At 33.9% G+C, this 19,018-nt stretch overlaps 1 protein-coding gene across 5 annotated transcripts in view; it reads left to right on the top strand.

Annotated features, from left to right (window-relative positions):
* The window catches only part of LIMK1 (LIM domain kinase 1), a 154,815-nt gene that overhangs the window by 1,288 nt on the left and 134,509 nt on the right, over positions 1-19,018 (top strand). For all 5 annotated transcript variants that reach the window (XR_012756019.1, XR_012756020.1, XR_012756021.1 and 2 more), the window contains exons 2-4: positions 14,641-14,717; positions 15,436-15,553; positions 16,781-16,895. Coding sequence is in view for 2 of the 5 variants with exons in the window: in XM_075362282.1 (XP_075218397.1) it covers positions 14,705-14,717; positions 15,436-15,553; positions 16,781-16,895 (246 nt within the window). In the remaining 3 variants the exon portion in view is untranslated. The remainder of the gene's footprint in view (positions 1-14,640; positions 14,718-15,435; positions 15,554-16,780; positions 16,896-19,018) is intronic.

Raw genomic sequence — 19,018 nt, 5'->3', positions numbered from 1 at the left:
GATAAAAAAATAAACAGTTTCTGAAAGCAGTTTTCAGTTCGATGTTTTTTGTCACAAATGGGAGATTTCTTTCTTTGATTGTGTCTAAGGAAGTTGTCCTAGGTTATTAAGTCTAAGACTTAAGGTGGGCACTGAATTTCAGAGCCCCCGCTAATCTGATGCCCTTCAAAAATATTAATTTAAAATGTCCCTTACTGACTGTGCATAATGGATTTGAAATTGACCTTGCTGTAAAATGGCTGTAATTCTATACAAATCACTGGAAGCAGAGGAGTAAAATAATTTTCATGCATGTTAAGGTAAGACAACTAAACATTTCCTTCAAAAAATTATGGTTCTCTTAGATGTTTTTCAGATATTGCTGCCTACACCATTACTGTTGTGAGTGGTCTCTGATTTTCCTCGTAAAAGTGGGAATTTTCTTTACACTAAAATTACATGCTTCAAGATGTACTACTCAGGTAAATGGTTCACTTATCAGAAAAGAAAACTGGTTTTCATGATTGAACACTGGGAAAATCCTTAAATTGGTCATTCCATGACAAATAAAGAAGCCTCACAACTTGACCAACACAAATTTCAACAAAATTCACAGGATTGATCATATCTATAAAGTGATGCCAAAAAATCTTTACAGATTTTTCAGTTGCTCAGTTTTTGTGTAGGACCCTGTAAAAAAGTGAAAAAATTGCAAAATGCAAGGTTTAAATAATTATAACAAATTAATTTTCTCATCTCCTGTAAGAGCTAGAGAGCTCAGTTTGGTGTCATTTTAAAGCTCTTGGAATGGGTTTTCATGTGACATATCGCTTGGCGATAGATTTTGTGACTAACATTTCAAGGTAACAAAAAAATTTATTTAACCTTGAATTTATCCAAAAGTGTATTTTTTAAAAAATTTGAAAAAAAAATTTTTACTCCTAATGTATTGTACATGTAAACATTTCATAATGGGATTGTGATGTGATCATGAAATAAAATAGTGAACTTGTATGTACTCACCACTAACTGCAATTTGTATAGCTTCCAAAGATATTTACAGAAGAATTACACAGTGTATACTTCTTTTTACAACTTCTGGTTAGCATTCTCCACTTCTGGCTTTGAAAGGTTATAAACTCTTCTTGTTGGATTTACTTTTGAAATAACATCACTCCTACGTACATTAAGAACATCCTCAAAGTTTGGGTAGTGAAAGGAAGGTGAAGGTCCATGTGGGTGTAAGAACTTCATATTCACTGTTTGATTTTCCTCATTTGAGTCTAGAACACACCCCAACCACCAGTGTCCATTATATCTGCAGATCAAGAACCCAACTATTACTGTGAATTCAAGATTATCCTTAATATTTGTAGAGTTAAAAAATGAAAATGCCCTCACTTGCACCTGATTGTTGTTCAGTGGAACAAAAGAGTAGAGTTTCTGAGTGTGTGGTATAGTTCTTGCTGTCACTGTCATACTCTTCAAAGCCTCTTCTTCTTTATGCTGTTCAGTTGTACTGTAATGGAAATGTATCAACTCAATGTGTTCATTTGCCTAGTCATACAACTGTCATGGAGTCATGATCTGGTCATTGTAGGTCACTTGAAGACGCTCTAGCTGAAAGTCTTTTAACAGTCCCTCCCACACCATCACATGCACTTTTGCCGTGAGATGTGGCAAAGAGAAGCCACTCTTGTTTGATCCCAAAGTCTGATTCATGGTAACAGAGGTTGAGAAATTACGTCTGTTTTTGTATTGAGAGGCAGCACCATCACTGTAGTAATAGATCATGCTTGTGTTTGTGGTAAAATGAGACTGCATGAAACCAATTAAATATTTCTGAAAAAGATGCACTGCTATTGTTCATGTGTGAGAGTCAGAAATTTTGACAAGAGATGTATGTATCAATGTTTTTCTTGTTGGATTTAGGAAATAGATTGTGAGGGGGTGAACTGTTGCTGCATCCTGGAGAATGAATGAATAGTTCTTAGTGAAGTCGCAGATTACAAGATTCACCTTCTTTCAGAGGTTGCTTCAGATGGGTGAGGTAACTAGAATGTTGACAAGCAAAAATTGAGTGTTGAAGAAGTTTCGAAAGTTTTTCAAAAAGTGTATGGATGAATTCTTCAGTAGGTTTGACTAATGTCTTGGGAGATGTACTTTTTTCAACTTGTATCCACTGTTTGTAGGTGATGTTTTCAGTGCAGTTCAGCTTGAAAGCTTTCTCAATCCTTCCCTTGATTTCTTCAAACCCAGGACAATTTTTTCAATCACCAAAGTAGTAAGCTTCAGTTGGATTAGCACACACTACATATATCATAATAACTTTGTAAGACCTAATTGGTATATCACCTTCTATCAGTTCTTTCATTCTACAATGCATAACCGTGAGTTATGCGTTTGGTGCGTTAAACATACTCTAACACTGTGGATTCCACTTGCACCTGCAAGAATACAGTACTTAGCCTGAGTTCACATAACTGAAAATGTTATTTTTAGCAATGGATATCTCTGTTTAAATAATGCAAAAGCTTCACGGAGATTACACAGAATTAACTTTTTCTGAACATGCTCTCGTCTTCCATTTATCTTAAGAGAAATAAAATCTTTTTTTCCAGGCATCATTCGACTTATTTCCTCTCTCTCATACAGATCAGTTTTTTAACCAAGCTTTTAGCTTTTCTTGCAGTATAGTCTGATAATCCAAATTCATCTTGAATGTCTTTTAAAGTCCAGCTCTCAGGAGCATTGTCAATATTTGCATCCTGATGCTCTTATCGTCTGTAGTATTTAATTTTTCCTTCAGTTGGTTGATTTTATGTTCAGAAGAGAAAGGAATACCATCTTGTTCAGAATCTGAATCCATGTTCAATATTTTGCTCTTGAACATTATTGCTGCTTTGAAATGTGCTACTCCTTGGTCTGGCGTTTTGTTTCTGGGTTGTACTCAAATATCCAAAATTGATCACCAGTAATAACATTTTTTAGAAAATCAGGATCAGTTTCAATTTGCCGTAGAAGATCGTGGCACACTTCCATCCTGTTGTTTTTCTGTTCAACAGTGAGGTTTTTTAGGACCAATTTTGCAGAAACTTTTTTCATGTCCAATTCATTTGTCAAATTTTATGGTTCAAATTCAGTTGTTTTGCAATTATTCTGACAGTTAATCTCTGGTTGTACCATATCAAGTCTCTGATTCGCTCAACATCGTCGTTACTTTTTGATGTTAACGGTCTTCCAGAGTGTGAATCATCTGCAACTGATTCCCAGCCATCTGAAAATGCTTTAAACCACCGAAAAACCTGGGCTTGTAACAGAGCATCATTTCCATATGCCCTTTTCAATTTTGATAGTAGCATTCTCACCAAGTTTAATACAAAACTTGATTGCACTATGTTGCTCATGATTAGTATCACTCATTTTTGTAACGCACAACAAAAACTTGTTTCATGAAAAGTTTGTTTACATCTCACGTGGCAACAATAGACTAAAAATATTAATATGTAATATTAATCATCTATTCATATAACCATATGTTTACTAGTAACTTTATAGTGTTGCCACTTTTACTGCCAAAAAAAACTAGTCTTATTACTTTATCTACAGATATCATATCACATGAAAGCCCATTCCAAGAGATTTAAAATGACACCAAAAAGCTCCTATCCCTTATAGGAGCTGAGAAATTTATTCTTTTGTAATTACCCAAACCTTACTTTTGTGTTTTTTTTACGGGCTACATAAAAACTGAGTGACTGAAAAATCTGAAAAAAATATTTTGTTGCATCACTTGGTGGGTAGAGCCAAACCTATAAATTTTATATGAATTACTGGACATGAATCTGAGAAGTGCATTTATTTGCATTGATTTGATGTGGAATGACCCAGATGAGCTTTGTAATAAGCTTCCCTTTAAGTCATATCTTGGTCAGAATGCTCATGAACAAAACCAGAGTTATAAAGGGTTTAAACCCAGAATCTTTTTTCATTATTTTTTTAGTGTTGACTGGGAATATTTAGCTCTAAAGACCTTTTCCTGGTTCACTTGAGGAGATCATAAATAGGATTCCTCATCAATGTCAGAGCTATTCTATCGCTTGGAAGGATGTCCAGATCATTTCAAATTGAGAACTTGTCTGATGGAAAAAGCTTTTTTCCCCACTTTCAGAGTGTTATAACTGATAAGCTAACTTGCCAAAATGGTGAATGAATCGATCATATGTTTTCATACTTTTCATTTGTATTTGTACGCTCATGCACCCAAACCCTAGTAACAAGTCCTCTTTGATTGATTGTAGGTTTGTTTGGTATTTTATTTATCACTGCAGATATCAGATTTCTTACTGAACACAGGAAAGTAACATCAACACGTCTAATAAACCTGGCACTTTGTTGGTTAAATAAAAGCAGTTGAAAAACCTTTACATTCAGCTGTTGACATACAGCGTTACCAACCTGTACTTTATATTATGGAAAGGAACTTTGTGGCCACTCTGTAGATGTCTCAGAAGTTTGTATTTGGTGTTTTAAATGTCAGTGATAAAATTTTTTGTTGACATCTCAAAAGTGATATAGCAAGTAATGAATGAGTTAAAATAAATCATTTTTCTAATGTATAAATACACTAGCCATTGTTCTGAGTATGCGTGAAATATTAATTTTTCATCAGTTATCAAATAACATTGGCATAATAAGGGGAGTTATGCAGAGTTCTACACTAGGGCATTTTCTTTTTATAGTGTATGTTAACTGAAGTATTTATCAAGAAAGATGTTCTTTTATGCAGATAATACATACATAACTTGTGAGGAGAATCGTTAATTGACCTTTGAAAAAAAAATGCTGAAAAATCTGTTATATGGTACAGTGTAAATAATTAATTAAAAATTGAAAAAATACGTCTAAACTTAAGTGTTCAGAATTTAGGAAATAGATATGCTCATTATTGGTGTTGTATATTAATAATAAACTTTATTAGGATCCACGTGCTGAATTCGTTACAAGATTGCACATATGATTTCTTAATTCAATAAGCCAACGAATAATATGTGTAGTTGTCTGTTATGATCTTATTTTGGCTTTATCCTACCTGCATAAGATTTTACTGTGGAAAGATTCATGTAATTCTTTAAATGACAGAAGAACGCTATATGCATAGTAAGTTAACTTCTTGTAGGGAATATCTTAAGTAGCTTATTAATGTGACCTTTTTGGGCTTCTAATTTTTAGCTGCTTAGTTTATGAAGAAAACTTCATGAGTACTTCGACAGAGTAGTGGTTTACAATACAACTATCACACTTAGATCTACACTTTCCCTGACAATTGGAAGTACATAATAGTTAAAAATATTTTCCCTAACATTGTTTAATAAATCTAAAAAATGCAATTGCTGCCCAGACAAATAAATTTAAAACAATTTTAGAGTTTTGGTTAAAAAATAAAGTTCTTTATTCAATAAAGTGTGAGTTATTAAAAGATGTAAATGCCATGTTGCACTGGGACATATTAGCTTTTCTCAGTAATTGTATGTTACTGTAAATTCATGTTGTGCTTATTGTTGGCAAGTGTGACGCTAGCTGGTTGATAGGGGGGGAACTTGCAGTCCACCTATTTGCTTGCACACACGTTCTTCCCACCAAGCTAGCTGACTGTGCAATTCTTCCACCACTCCTATAAAAGATCGGTTCCAGAACAGTGAAAGTTCGTTCTGTCGCTTACCTCCATCAGGAGCAGAAAATGAAAGAAGACCAACTCCCTTGGCCCAACGTGGGATCTCACAGTAGATGGGAGCATCTTTGCCAGAGCAGCAAGTCTGGCCAGCTTGGCACGAAGCCCCCTAGTGCCAGGAGGTCTAGACAGAGTTAGATGAGCACTGGTTAGGGAGAACCGTCTCAGCTGTGTGATAAAAGATAAGCAATGCCATCCCGACACTGCAGGGATCTTGGGGCCACCGCTATAGTGGGTGCTGTAGTGGGGACCCAGCTGCCGCTGAAGAAAAGCTTCCTCTGATTCCAATGGATGAGCTGCAACTCTCCAACTACCTCCCAACAAGCTGAGTCGACATCACTGGAGACTAGCGACCGAGCCCATCGGTTCTCAGGGCTACCACAAAATACACAAATGGCCCTTTTCAGGGCCACCATTCCAAAATTCCTAACAGCCCTTTTTAGGGCTAACGTAAGGTTCTAAGGTGCCATGTGATGAAGCCATTCATCACATGTAGCCGACAATATGTAATAATATTTTTTGTATAACAATAGTGATGGTTAAAATGTTTATTATATAAAGAATTAGGTATTAAATTCTTTTAAGTTTTATGATTATAGATTACTTGTGTGGTTACAAATTTAAGACAGTTTTCTGCGTTAGATACAAACTTCATTATAAGTGTTAATTGCCACATTATTTTGTAACTATGATGTGATTTACTGATAAAAAATGCCCAAAAATGTTAAAGATTTTTATTATTAAATTCATATGACTTTGAAACAACACAATTGATATATTTTGTAAACACCTTCTATATTTGTATTTATGTATTTTCTGTGATGTTCTGCTGTTGTTTATTCTGTAGCCTCCCACTATCTCTTCTTCATCTCGGTCAGTTCTGTAGGTTTTCTTTTGTAATTAGTCATGTGCCATTTGTTCTGTATGAGCCTATAACCTTTTTTGTACTTTCTTTTTTTAACATTTCACTAGAGTGTATTTCTCATCGTCCTCCAATACTGAAATATATTGAGGACAGATTGTATTAGTGTGCATGGAATTGTGTGATAATCGATAATGTTTGGTACAATTCTGTAGAAAAGGACAAAATGCAGTTTTTTTTCAACCATAAAAAATGATGTAATGGCTAGACAAATATAGCTGGCTTATGATTTCTTGAGGATAAAACCAAAGCTTTTTACTAATATTCACTAATTTCAGAAGAAAATTAGGCTTTTCATAGAATCAGATTTTTGAGAGGTGTAGGTTAATTAAAATTGTTTTACTGGTACCTCCTGATGCATTGAAATAGAAAATAGATGAATCATTTGGTTAACAGTTGAAAGTGTAGAGTTGTGTATTAAATGTTGCTCTCCAACTAAAAGTGGTTAATGAGTTTTAATATATTCATCCTCAGTAATGCTGTTTATGGATTTAAGGATAAGAATTTTTGTTTTTCTATGGCAGTATCGCTCATAGTAACTCTTAGCAACTACTTGTTCTACTTAAATTACCAAGATATCCTTAGGATCAGGAAAACATAAAATCTAAATGTTGGAAAGCAGATGACGATGCAGGGTCAAAGTTTGCACTGCATTAACAGTACTCTGCTAGTCAATTAGCAATCGGTTGTGTGAGTTATGTTGACCTGGTAATCTGTTCAGTAGAACTGAAATTAAAGTTCTTTGGAGAGGGTTAGGGTTAAGGTTAGAGTTTTGTGGAGAGAGGGATAAATGATAAACCAAACTTAATAATCATCACAGTCTGACTGAGTCAGCTGTTGAAGGTGACTGATGGCACTCTTTGTCGGATATGTGTAGTAGCATGGAATATGTGATGTAGTCTCTTTGTAGTGACTATATTTCCATATAAACATAAATTTGGCCAAGTCTCATGTGAGATGGGGGTAAGTATTGCCATAACTTGGTAATTTATCTGTAACTTCACTCCACAAAAGTCTAACTTTAACTCAAACTCTAATCTTAACTCTGAATTCTAATCTTAACCCTAACCTTATTCCACAGAATGGATTTGCATCTGAACAGGTCTCAATAACTCACAAAACTGATAGCTAATTGACTAGAGTACTTATAACAGGATATAGACTTTGACCTTGCACGAGTCACCTGTCCAAACCTGATTTCCGATATCTAGATCTTATGTTTTCCTGATACTAAGCATATGTACTATGGTTCAGTAGTGTGCAGATTAATCCAACACACAGATATTATTTAATGAATATTAACTTTATTTAGAAAAAAATCATACCTGTATAATATGTGAATATCTAGCAATTAATATGTCTTTCTTTATTGTTAATCACTTCATAATTTTGCATTGATTCAACAAGTGACAACACATTCTTTTGGTCTCTTTATTATGAAACCAAACCAATTTTATTGTTGTAATGAGGTCAGTTTTTATGGTACAATTCATTTTTGATTATTGCCCAAAGATTTTCGGTTGGGTTTAAGTATGGGGAGTTGCCTGGCCACAGGTTACTTTAACGTGTTGCTCTTCAAAAAAAAATTCCACCAGTTTGGTGATATGGTATGGCACCAAATGTTGTTGGAACACTCTGTTACCTTGTGAGAATTTGTTTTGAAGTTGTGTCAGTCCTTTCCTTCAGAATCTTGACATATGCATCACTTTTCAACATACATCTACTGGAAGTAATGAACAAGCATCTTCAAATGTGAAACAACCCTAAAACATTTTTTCTGGGGTTGTTTTACTGACTGTTGGATATGAGGTGGTGATGTTTTTCGAACATGTGGAACCCTTTACCTCTGAACATAAAAATGTGACTTGTCAGAAAACTACTTTTTTTGAGTAATTTTTGTCCAGTTAGCATGTGTGTTGTCCTATAAGTTCTTTTGGCACACTGTGGGTGTTACAAGTTACTTTTTAGCTGGCCGACGAGCTTTCTCTCCAGTTGTAAGAAGTTGGCGTGTAACAGTTGTCATGTGTAAATCTGTTCCATTGACTGCTAATTCTTGATTTAAGTCCACAGCAGATAATTTTGGGTCAAGTTTACTTTTTTTCACTAATAACTGATTCAATGTTGGAGTAGTTTTTCTTTTATGGCCACATTTGCCTTTTCTTTGAGGTGAAAACTGTTTTGTTAAATTGTTTTAAAATAGCATTTACTGCCCTTATCCAACATGCCACTCATACGCTATTTGACCTTGTGTCATACTTGCATGCTCAGAAAGAGAAACATAATACAGTACCATGAAAATGGTACTTTATATTACAGTGTGAACAAAATTGAAGTTGATAAAGTACTTGTTGAGAATTACCTTACTGATGGCAGATCAAGATTGGGGTGTGATAAAGTTTGAAGTTCATTGCAGAAAATAGCTGGACAAATGCCAGACTGTCTTGGTTTGTCTGGCATTTCTCCCACCACCACCCCATTCGGTCGCCCTAAAGCATAAGACCGAATGTCCGTGTCACAAACAGCTAATTACAGATATAATACACAAATATATGACTTATCAATAATTAAAATTTATTCTGTCAAGGACAGCAATTTGCTGCCACGCACAGGTTGCTGAATGCCAGCAAGTACCTGTCCACCATATTATAGCGCTTCAAGCTATATTTGACCGATAGCCAGCCATTTCTCGAGGGTAGCTTCCTGCAGCAAGCAGTAGGAGTCTTATATCCCTTAAAGTATTGATGCTGGTTGAACAAAGCAATGGCATCAAGGAACTCCTGCATGGTCCAAAAATGCGGCTCACGCCACATTGACTTGCTGCTTGTGAGTGGCCAATTTTCCCCTTGATCTCTAAGTTCCAGGATGGCCTGAGCTCTGCCCCCCCCCCCCCCAAGAGCTGGGCAGTCAAACATCTTGTGTTTGTTCGACTGGACCTCCCTGCAGATGCACAGCTCATCAACTGCCAGGCGAAACTGAAACAAATATTGGTTCAAATTCGCGTGGTTGGAGAGCAGATGGACAGCAGTGGACTAGGCCGCTTAGGCTCAGGGGAGCAGTTACCATGGTAAAGGAGATAGGCTTCTTACCTTCTCCTCCAGCCGTTTAATAGTTTTGTGAAGTTCACCAAGAGCTTCACCTGTCACCGGCTTGAAACCCCTGACTCCCTCTACCACCGGTCAACCTTGCCCAAGAGCCTTGACATAACTGTATCAAGGACCCTGGTTGGTGCCTGGAGGCTTTCACACTAAAGCCAGCTCAGCAACCATCAAACTACACTTGGACAGGTAAGAGTCAACTAATTGTTGAGCCTCCACCAAAATCCGAGACTCCTTTGAGGAGAATTTAGTCCATATGGACTGCATCTCCCCAATCCTCCTCAGACCATCAGCCCCAGAGCCAGACCTCCCTACAGAATAGTGGCTTCGCTCCAGAGACCTCCAAATCACTGTATTTCACCATCTTCGACTTGTGAGGAGGTGCCCTTTGGACTGGTTGCGCCCTCCACAGCCTCTCTCCCTGCATGGTTCCAACTACTGTTTTCCCCATACAGCTCGATGCAGTGGTTTTGGTAGGATTTTTAGTCCAATCTGCTGGTGCACAAGATGCTCCACTACCTTTGTGGAGACCTCTGAGACCTTTGCAGAGGACCGAGGTCTCGGTTGAGACCTGCCGATTGACTTTCTTGGCTGGAAGGGGTCATCGGCTACCAGGTCCTTGGCCAACTTCATTACAGAAAATAGCTGGGTAAATGCCAGATTGCCGTACTAATTTTTTTTGGTAGTATTTGGATAGATCATCTTTGTATTTGTGTAATTATTTTTGGAGTTTGAAATTTTACAGTTCAGTAGCAGTATTTCGAAAAGATAGCTTCATTCTGCTAGGGATCTACAAACTGCTAATACCCTGAGCAATCATTCCATTGCCAATCATTTTATAACAGCTCCAGGGCATTACTCCTGGAATCTTTGTGTGTAACACTATTAATTGTTTTCAAATGGCTGAAAAATGTTCTCTGATCATTATGTAATAACATTCATAAATAAAAGCATTCAGAGTTTTTAGAGTGAAAAGTTTGCCCTATAATAGTATCCTTTTTCTATGTTTGGAAAACTCTTTACAGAAACTAATTTTTTCCATCTAGTCCATTAATCACAATTCAATGTATAATAGGGAATTTAAAGTGGTAAAGTCTTCTTACAACAGGGTCTTTGCTACACAAATAAAAAAAATCTGTAATAGTTGATTTAGGAGATTTTGAAGTTTTTTTCATTAATGTCTCTAATTAATATAAACTCTTTTTTTCATTTTCAAGATTGCCAGGTAATTCTGTTACTTCTGGATACCTTAATGTATCTTAAAAGAAAGTATTCTCCAGACAACTTCTATCGTGCTGATTCATTTCATTGTGTGACAAATTAAAATTTTATAATTTTTATCCAAAACCAATAACATGTCTGATCAGAGCCTTTACTAATATATATATATATATATATATATATATATATATATTGGCTTTAACTGATAAACATATTCAACATTAAATGAACATGCCTTTGGTCTTCCAATCAGATATATATTTTTTCATCAGGTTTGGGCTCATTATTATTGTGTTAATTCATTCTAATCCTGTTGACAATTTTGTTTTGAAATTTTGAAATTTTTGTTGACAATTTTGAAATTTTGTTTTTTATTGGCCATATATCTGATAAAAAATTGTTGAAAGCAAAAATTAATGATTTTTGCTTTTTATTAAGTTTTTTGTTATTGCTTAAAATTTGATGTGTAGGCTGTGTTTTTTATAATGATGGAACGGTTGAAAATGTTATAATTTTTGGGGCTATTGGAAATGCCGTAAGAGTTAGTTTCTAAAGTTTTAGTCAAATGAAACCTTAAAGATTGTTTGACATTTATTATTCTTATTGATGAGATAATTTTCTCTGGACTCTGATCTCTGGGCTGACAATTTTTTAATACAAAAATAATATTTTTTATTTTAAAAATAATACAATAATAATATTTAAATAACAGAATTTTAATGATTCTATACTAAGAAATCATTTAAGGCTATCAAATACTTCAATTGTTTTTATAGATTGATGATAGAAAATGCAGATTCAGTGGCCTGTACCTCTTACAGCTAGTTATAAATTATTTGTATATCAACTTAGTTATAAACTGATTGGTACAGTTCAGGTCTTTGAAGTAACAGAAAATTTTGGGGAAAAAATGTATACTGTGGTTCACTAATATTTAGAAATAGATTTCAAGTAAGAGTCATCAAGGGAATTATTTAAGTATATATCATGAAACAAATTTGATTGATTGGTACAGTTAGACATTATTTAAAAATATAATAAACAAATTTGGAGATAAGCAAAATCAGTATTTCAAGATGGAAATGATAACCATAGACAGAATTCCCAAGTGTGGTAGTATTATAAAAGAAAAAAACGATTTCTGGTTTGTTAAAATTTATTTAAAAATATAATGTAAACACAAGAACAGAATTGCAAGAAGGAAATGACAAATATGTTTCAAGTACAGTACAGAGTAAGAAACAAGCAAAAAATCCGTTTTGGCACACCAGAAGGTGGAGGAGGTAGATTTCACTGGTGCTAAGTAGGGGATAAAAAAGATTTCCATTTTAAAGTTAAGAAAAACTTCAAATTTTCTCAATACGACAAATGGTTGCATGTGGAAAAAAATGTGTTAACACGTGACAAGTCCCATCTTGCAATTTCCACTCTCGTGGCCCAATTTTGGCTGTTATGAACTTGACCAGGATTTTGGGATGAGTTATTTTTAAGGAACAATTTGAAAGTGATTGGCAAAAAATTACGGCAGTTATTGTGTTCACAAGAAAGTTAAATGTATATATATATAAACGTTTGAGCTAACGGTGGTTTTGGGGTCTGGTGGATGTGAAATGCAAAGATATGTCAAAATTTTCCGGAAGTTGAATCATGGTACCCATTACAATAGGTAGATTTCTTATGAAATTACCTAATTGTTATAGCAATTTACACTAGAAGTTAAAGTTGATTAAAAAACTGAGCAGTTAATTCAGCTGCTTTTAATAGGCAAGAAATTTTAATGCATTCTTACTGTTATCCATAATAAAGGCAAATATAGTATTGATAAATACCATTTTTTAAATGTATAATATTGAAAAATATTAATACAACAATACAAACCACAAATAATGAAAATTTAAGGCTAATGACACAGGAATAGTCTTCAGTATATGCTACACAATCTGGCAGATATATTGTTAACTGAATGTCATGTAGTATGGGCTCATTTTCAGTGGGGGTAGGCTAGTAAGTTAGCAGTTTGCTGACATAAGTTATCCATTTTGTATTGTGTTTAGTGTCAAATTAAACCATAAAAATTTCCTCTATCTGAATTGTTTAAAATAAAAAATAAAGATGCTAGGATCTTCTTCTTGAAAAACCTTTAAATTGATGCATTTCACTTCTCGCTAGAGTGCTATTGTTGAAAAGAAAATGTTTTAAATCATTTCTTTCCAATTTATTTAATAGTGTAGGTTTCTGTGAATCTAAACTTGGAATCAAGGGATGATGACAACAGTTCTGGCAGCAAAAACAGTAAAGATTGTAAAATAGTTACAGATGATAAAATAGTTACACCTTTCAATAGATGCGAGTATAACTTAGTTGGGGAAGTGTAACCAACCATTAACATTTTGGTAAGTAAATAATATTAACAATTAATGAAATCCACCTTATCAGCACATTGATATGAACTCAAAATCCTTACCAGCACATATTAATGTTCTGGTAAGGTGGATTTCATTAATTGTTAATATTATTAACATATCAGCGGTACCATGTTTGAGAAATTAATTTTGATTAGTCATGCCATCAGCATTTTTTCTTGTAGATAAGTAGAAAACATAATATATTATTCTGAGAACAAATAAAATGGGTGTGGCTAAGTAGTATAGCCATAATTCAGTAACTCTAAAAAAAATTTCCATTTTCAGATTAATTCCCACATTAGTGTACAGTTCCTGATGGTTTCATACCCATTAATGAACATAAAATGATTCGATCAGTATTTAAATGTGAAAAACTACAGTTAATGCAGTAGTTTTTAGTATTTAATTACAATCTGTATTGTGTTGTGACCACTTTAAGCTGTCTTAATAGAATTCACTTTGTAATGTATTTTGTAATGTTTTACTTTAATCAGATGTCTGGGGGGCAGATTAGTTAATGTTTTTATATTTATTGATCTTTGAGCAAGTATTTGTTGTATAGTAGAATTTCTCTAACCTTGTGGTGTGGTAGGTTAACAGTCTTCCATACTAGCTGCAGTTGAAAACATACTATGCACACATATACACATTACAGGTGTCTGTTTTAGGTTACCTTAATTATGATTATAACTGGTTAAAAATATACCTGTATGTGTTTATGGAAGTAGATATTGATTCGCATTATAAATATTTATGAATATAGTCAATTATCAGTTTTATTTAGACCAGTCAGTGATGTCTTTAAGAAAAATATTTATGATAAAATAGATTGAAAATTGCTAATTTTTATAACTGTTGTATCGATTAAAACCTCATGTTATTTTGTTTTTTAAAACTGTGTTTATGATTGGCATAGTATTTTTATTTTTTTCTGATTGTGCAGTACAGTTATTTTACTATGATTTTTTGGATGAGTAATTCCAAAGGTTTTGTATTGCACCTTAAATTTGATTATTCATAGATACATTTTCATATATTATTTGTTGTCAGAACAGGTGTTATTATTAACAATAGCTCTGTTTGATTGTTTCCACTACTGTAGTTGGAGTATATGAATTAAGCTTACTGCCAAATTTTTTAGAAATTTATCAAAAACAAAGTGAAATGCTTCTTTATTCAACCTATATGAATCTAGCTCACTGCATGTTTTGGAAAAGATTATATTATATCTTATGGTCATTTTTACTTTAATTATTGTACAAGCTAATATATATTACATTTTTACAGATTTTTTGAGACCCATGTGTCTTTAGTAATTGGATATTTCAAAAGTTTTTTGGCTGTTCACAGGATGGCAAGTTCTGGTAGGTTTATATTGCACTTAGTTCTTATCTCTTAAGTGATTAAATAATTATTTCATTCTATTATTTGAAATGTACAGAAGTATGATCACTAAACATAAATAAGAATTTGCAGGTCAGAGAGAAATGGAAGATGTCTTTAATTTATCCCTGTTTTTGAGACACGAATGTCATATTAAATTCAGTATCCTGTAGCTTTTATTTGTTATGAGATTGATGATTTATGTTTCTCATTAGTTTTGCCTGGAAGATGTAATAAATGCTTTAACATGTACCATTACAACAATAAATAAATAATTAATGTTTTGGTTTTTATCTATTTACATTCCTCATATAAATGGTAGTTTAATGTAAACCATAATTAGAAGTTGGGAAAATCTAAAGAATGTAAAAAGACTTAATCTTAAGAACTGGAATTTGTTGATTGTAAAAAAAACCAACATTCCTGGCAGTTTGCTAAAGGAGGTGGAATACTTTTAAATATATATACAGTTGCTATTTTCATTAAGTGAATAATCTATTTTATCCTTTCATTTCTTATATTGCATACTGTTTCTGAAGAGAAAATTTAATTTTTTGTTACTTTTTGGTCGAATGAATTTTGATTATTCAGGGTTGCAGCATGCACTCATGTTAAATTAAGATATTTATTTTTATATCATTCATATTGTTATTTTTAAATAATGTCAATATTTAAAAAAAAAGAAAATCTTTTTTCTAGATGAAAATCCAAAAGTGAATTTTATGGATGCAGCTGTCTGTGCTGGTTGTCTAAATTTAATAGATGAGGAAGAATTTGTAGAAGCATTAGGTCAAGAATGGCACACTGAGTGTTTTAGGTAAGTTTACTAAAATTTTATTATGTAGTAAAAGCTTTATTTTGTTAACTAGTTGTATTACATTGTTATAATTAATTACATTTGCACTTAGTATATTTAATTTTTAATGTTATGCGATTTACTTGGTTAAAAGAAAAATACAAGGAGATGTATTAAATAAACTATGCTTGAATTCATGAAATAAATTATTTATTTTTGTTTTAATGTATATTTTTACACTCTCTCATACTTTATTGAGCCTTTTTAGATTATTTTATTTTTATTTATTATTTATTTGATGTAAGTCTTTAAAAAACTAACATTTCATACTTAGGGGCTTCAACAAGAAACTGTTATTGTACTAAATATGCTTATAGGTTCGGTTGTTGATGGAGACTTGGATCATTAATTTCGCTAATAGGCGTCTACTATATTCATGTGCTCTCCAGTAGTTACCAAGATTTTTAGATTTTTTTTTCATATTCCTTCTAACCTGTGAGCTGCATATCTTGATTATGATTACCGTTCTGTATTTGTTTAATGCATACTTCGCCATTCTTCTGTTCCTCACATTTTTCCCCCTTGTTTTATGAAATTTGTTGAGCTACCACGCAAGTTTCCATTTTGCTTGCTCACTTTGCCATTAGTTTTTCTGTTTGAGGAAATAAAGCCTTCTTTTTATCTTTTTGTCTCAGCTGCTTACTCTAGAATGTTCTTTTTCAGTATAAAGCAGCTTGATGTCTTATCTGATTAGTTCTACTTTATTTCATTGTAATCATAGTAAACTTTACTTCGTTTTATTTTGTTATTCACTTCTTTGGCTTTTTGTAGAATCATTATTTTTTCTTTATTTTTTACTATTCTGAATATAAATAACATATTTTAAGGAGTTTAAATGTTTTTATACTTAAAATAACTTATAAAAAGTCCTAAATAAATGAGTTAAAAAAAAAAAAAAAAACATTCATTATACTGAGGACACAATCTGTATATTTATTAAAGCTTATGCAGAAAATATACAGAATTTTTTTTTTATAATGAAGAACATTTAATTAGTTTAATATTGATGCAGTTGAATATCTTTTAATTTTATTTTGTCTGTATATTTCAGTAGGATTTGTATGTGCTTAATGTTTCAAGTAATTGAGCGTTTTTGTTGAATTTAAAATCTTTTTTTCTAAGTTTAGATTACAGTTACCAAATAGTAAATTGTTATAAGATTTCTGATGTGATTCTGTTTGACTATAGGTGTTCAGCTTGTGATGCAGCATTGTCCAGCTGGTATTTTGAGAAAGATGGGATGCTCTTCTGTAAGGAAGATTACTGGGCAAAATTTGGAGAGTCATGCCAAGATTGTGGCCAGGTAACCCAAATGAAATATTTTGATTTTTATTTGTCAAATGTAGTAGGTGCATTATGTTTTCTTAAATTTTAGGCACATGCAAATGTGATTAAATATTATAATCCAAGTAAAGTGTAAGAAATGGAATAATAATAATAATAAGGACAATGGTGACGACGACAATGATAATGATCCCCTGAACCACGAGGGTTATTTTTTTTTTCAAGGCTGATCGGTCGCAAAATAAAAACCCACGCAAAAGTCGGATGAACCTTTGCGCACATATGTTACGCAGCGTCTCTAGTATGGTCTTCAATCACGCTTTGTCACTTGTTTTAGTTCTGAACATGCAGCTAGTCTAATGCGTAAAAATGTCTACAACAATAGGATCTCCCACCAATTGTGAAGTGTGTACAGTAATTCAATTTCTTCAGGCTGGGGGGTGTAATGCAGCTGAAATTCATCGATGAATAAGTAATGTGTACGATGAAACTTCAATGAGTGACAGCAAAGTGCGACAATGTGCAGGAACTTTAAAGCAGGACATACAGATGTTCATAATGCAGGCGGTCAGGGAAGGAAGCGAGTGTCAACCGATGATCTCGTTGAGTGAGTAGATGAGGCAATTCGAGAAAATCATTGGTTCACAATTTCTGAATTGAGTGATTCGTTTCCTGAAATTTTAAGGTCAGCTTTCTACATCATTGTGAGCGAGAGACTTTAGTACCACAAAGTGTGTGCGTAGAAACATGACTGAAAACACAGGTGGCTCCGTTCTATGACGAGGCTATTGGAAAGTTGGTACCACGCTACGACAAATTTCTAAATCAGAGTGGCGACTATGTAGAGAAACTATGTAAGTACTTGTTACAAATAAAAAATTTTTTATTTTCACTGTGGTTTTAATTTCGTGACCGATCGGACATTGAAAAAAAAATAACTCTTGTAAATCCATCTCCACATTTAGATCAGTAACATCTATGATCCATGTCCAGGGGGGACAATGGCTTTGCACTTATCTAAGACTTGTACTAAAATCGAAGCCTTCTAATGGAGCTATGGTCAAAAGTCCATTCTGGACGAGTATGGTCATGGGAGTATAAATCATGGTCTTTCTTCATCTCGAGACTAAAATCTCCTGTGTGTTCGTTGTGCGTGGTGACCTGTGTTGCTGGAAAGAGGGATCCTGGTGCTTCAGTGAAAAACCTCGCCGTCAGTGTGGGAAACCACGGTTGGATGTAGCAACACAGTACTTTGGCCCCTGCTTTGGTTAAACAGGAGAGTGGTTTTCTAACCACTGCCGGTCAATTGGCTCATTTATGACTGAACCTTCTGCTTGCAGGAGGGATGGGTAGACAGGTGAGAGCACAAGATACCTTGACAGGACTAGTTTCTTATTTGGATTGGGATCTATATCTCCCTAGTAGCCCTGACATTCAGATGGGCATCCCAAATGTTTGGCCCTGTGGTGGGTGGGAAGCTAGGGAGATGAAACTTTAGAAAACATTTTATGGATTCTTCAAACTTAAATTCTCGTCTGGTAACCCCAAACTACCTTGAAGGCAAACGCCCTTGTTCTGAAGTCTCTCCTCCTTTGACTTCATTGTTGAAGAAGAAGAAAAGTGTAGATTTGCGATTTGTGCTAACAGTTCAGAAGAGAAACTCCTCTACCAAAATACCTAGTAATCAAAAGAAACAATGAAAAGGAAACCGATTTTTCAAAAATAAGTCCCTTCGTCATAGCTAAAGAACTTGCAATGAAAGCTGGCGGACCAGTTAAGGACACAAAAAAGACACAAGCTGGATTATTCATTGAAGCGCTAAACGACAAACAATCAGCAACATTATTAAAAATGAAACAATTGGCAAATGTTAATGTTATTGTCAAAGCTCACGACAGACTTAACCATTCCAGAGGAGTAGTAGTCTGTTGTGACTTACTTAATTGCAGTGAAGAGGAGATTGTTAGTGAAATAGCATCGCAAGACATCATCACATTTAGGCAATTAAACGTAAGGAGGAATGGAGAAGTCTTGCCCTCTTCCTGCTTCCTGTCCTCGCCTTTAATAAGCTGTCGTTGCCTGAAAAATTAGAGCCAAAAGCTCACGACAGACTTAACCATTCCAGAGGAGTAGTAGTCTGCT

Source organism: Lycorma delicatula, chromosome 4, assembly GCF_047948215.1.
Source record: "Lycorma delicatula isolate Av1 chromosome 4, ASM4794821v1, whole genome shotgun sequence".
Classification (NCBI taxonomy): Eukaryota; Metazoa; Arthropoda; class Insecta; order Hemiptera; family Fulgoridae; genus Lycorma; species Lycorma delicatula.
The sequence above is the reverse complement of the archived record's forward strand: the minus strand, read 5'-3'. Positions and strand labels throughout refer to the sequence as shown.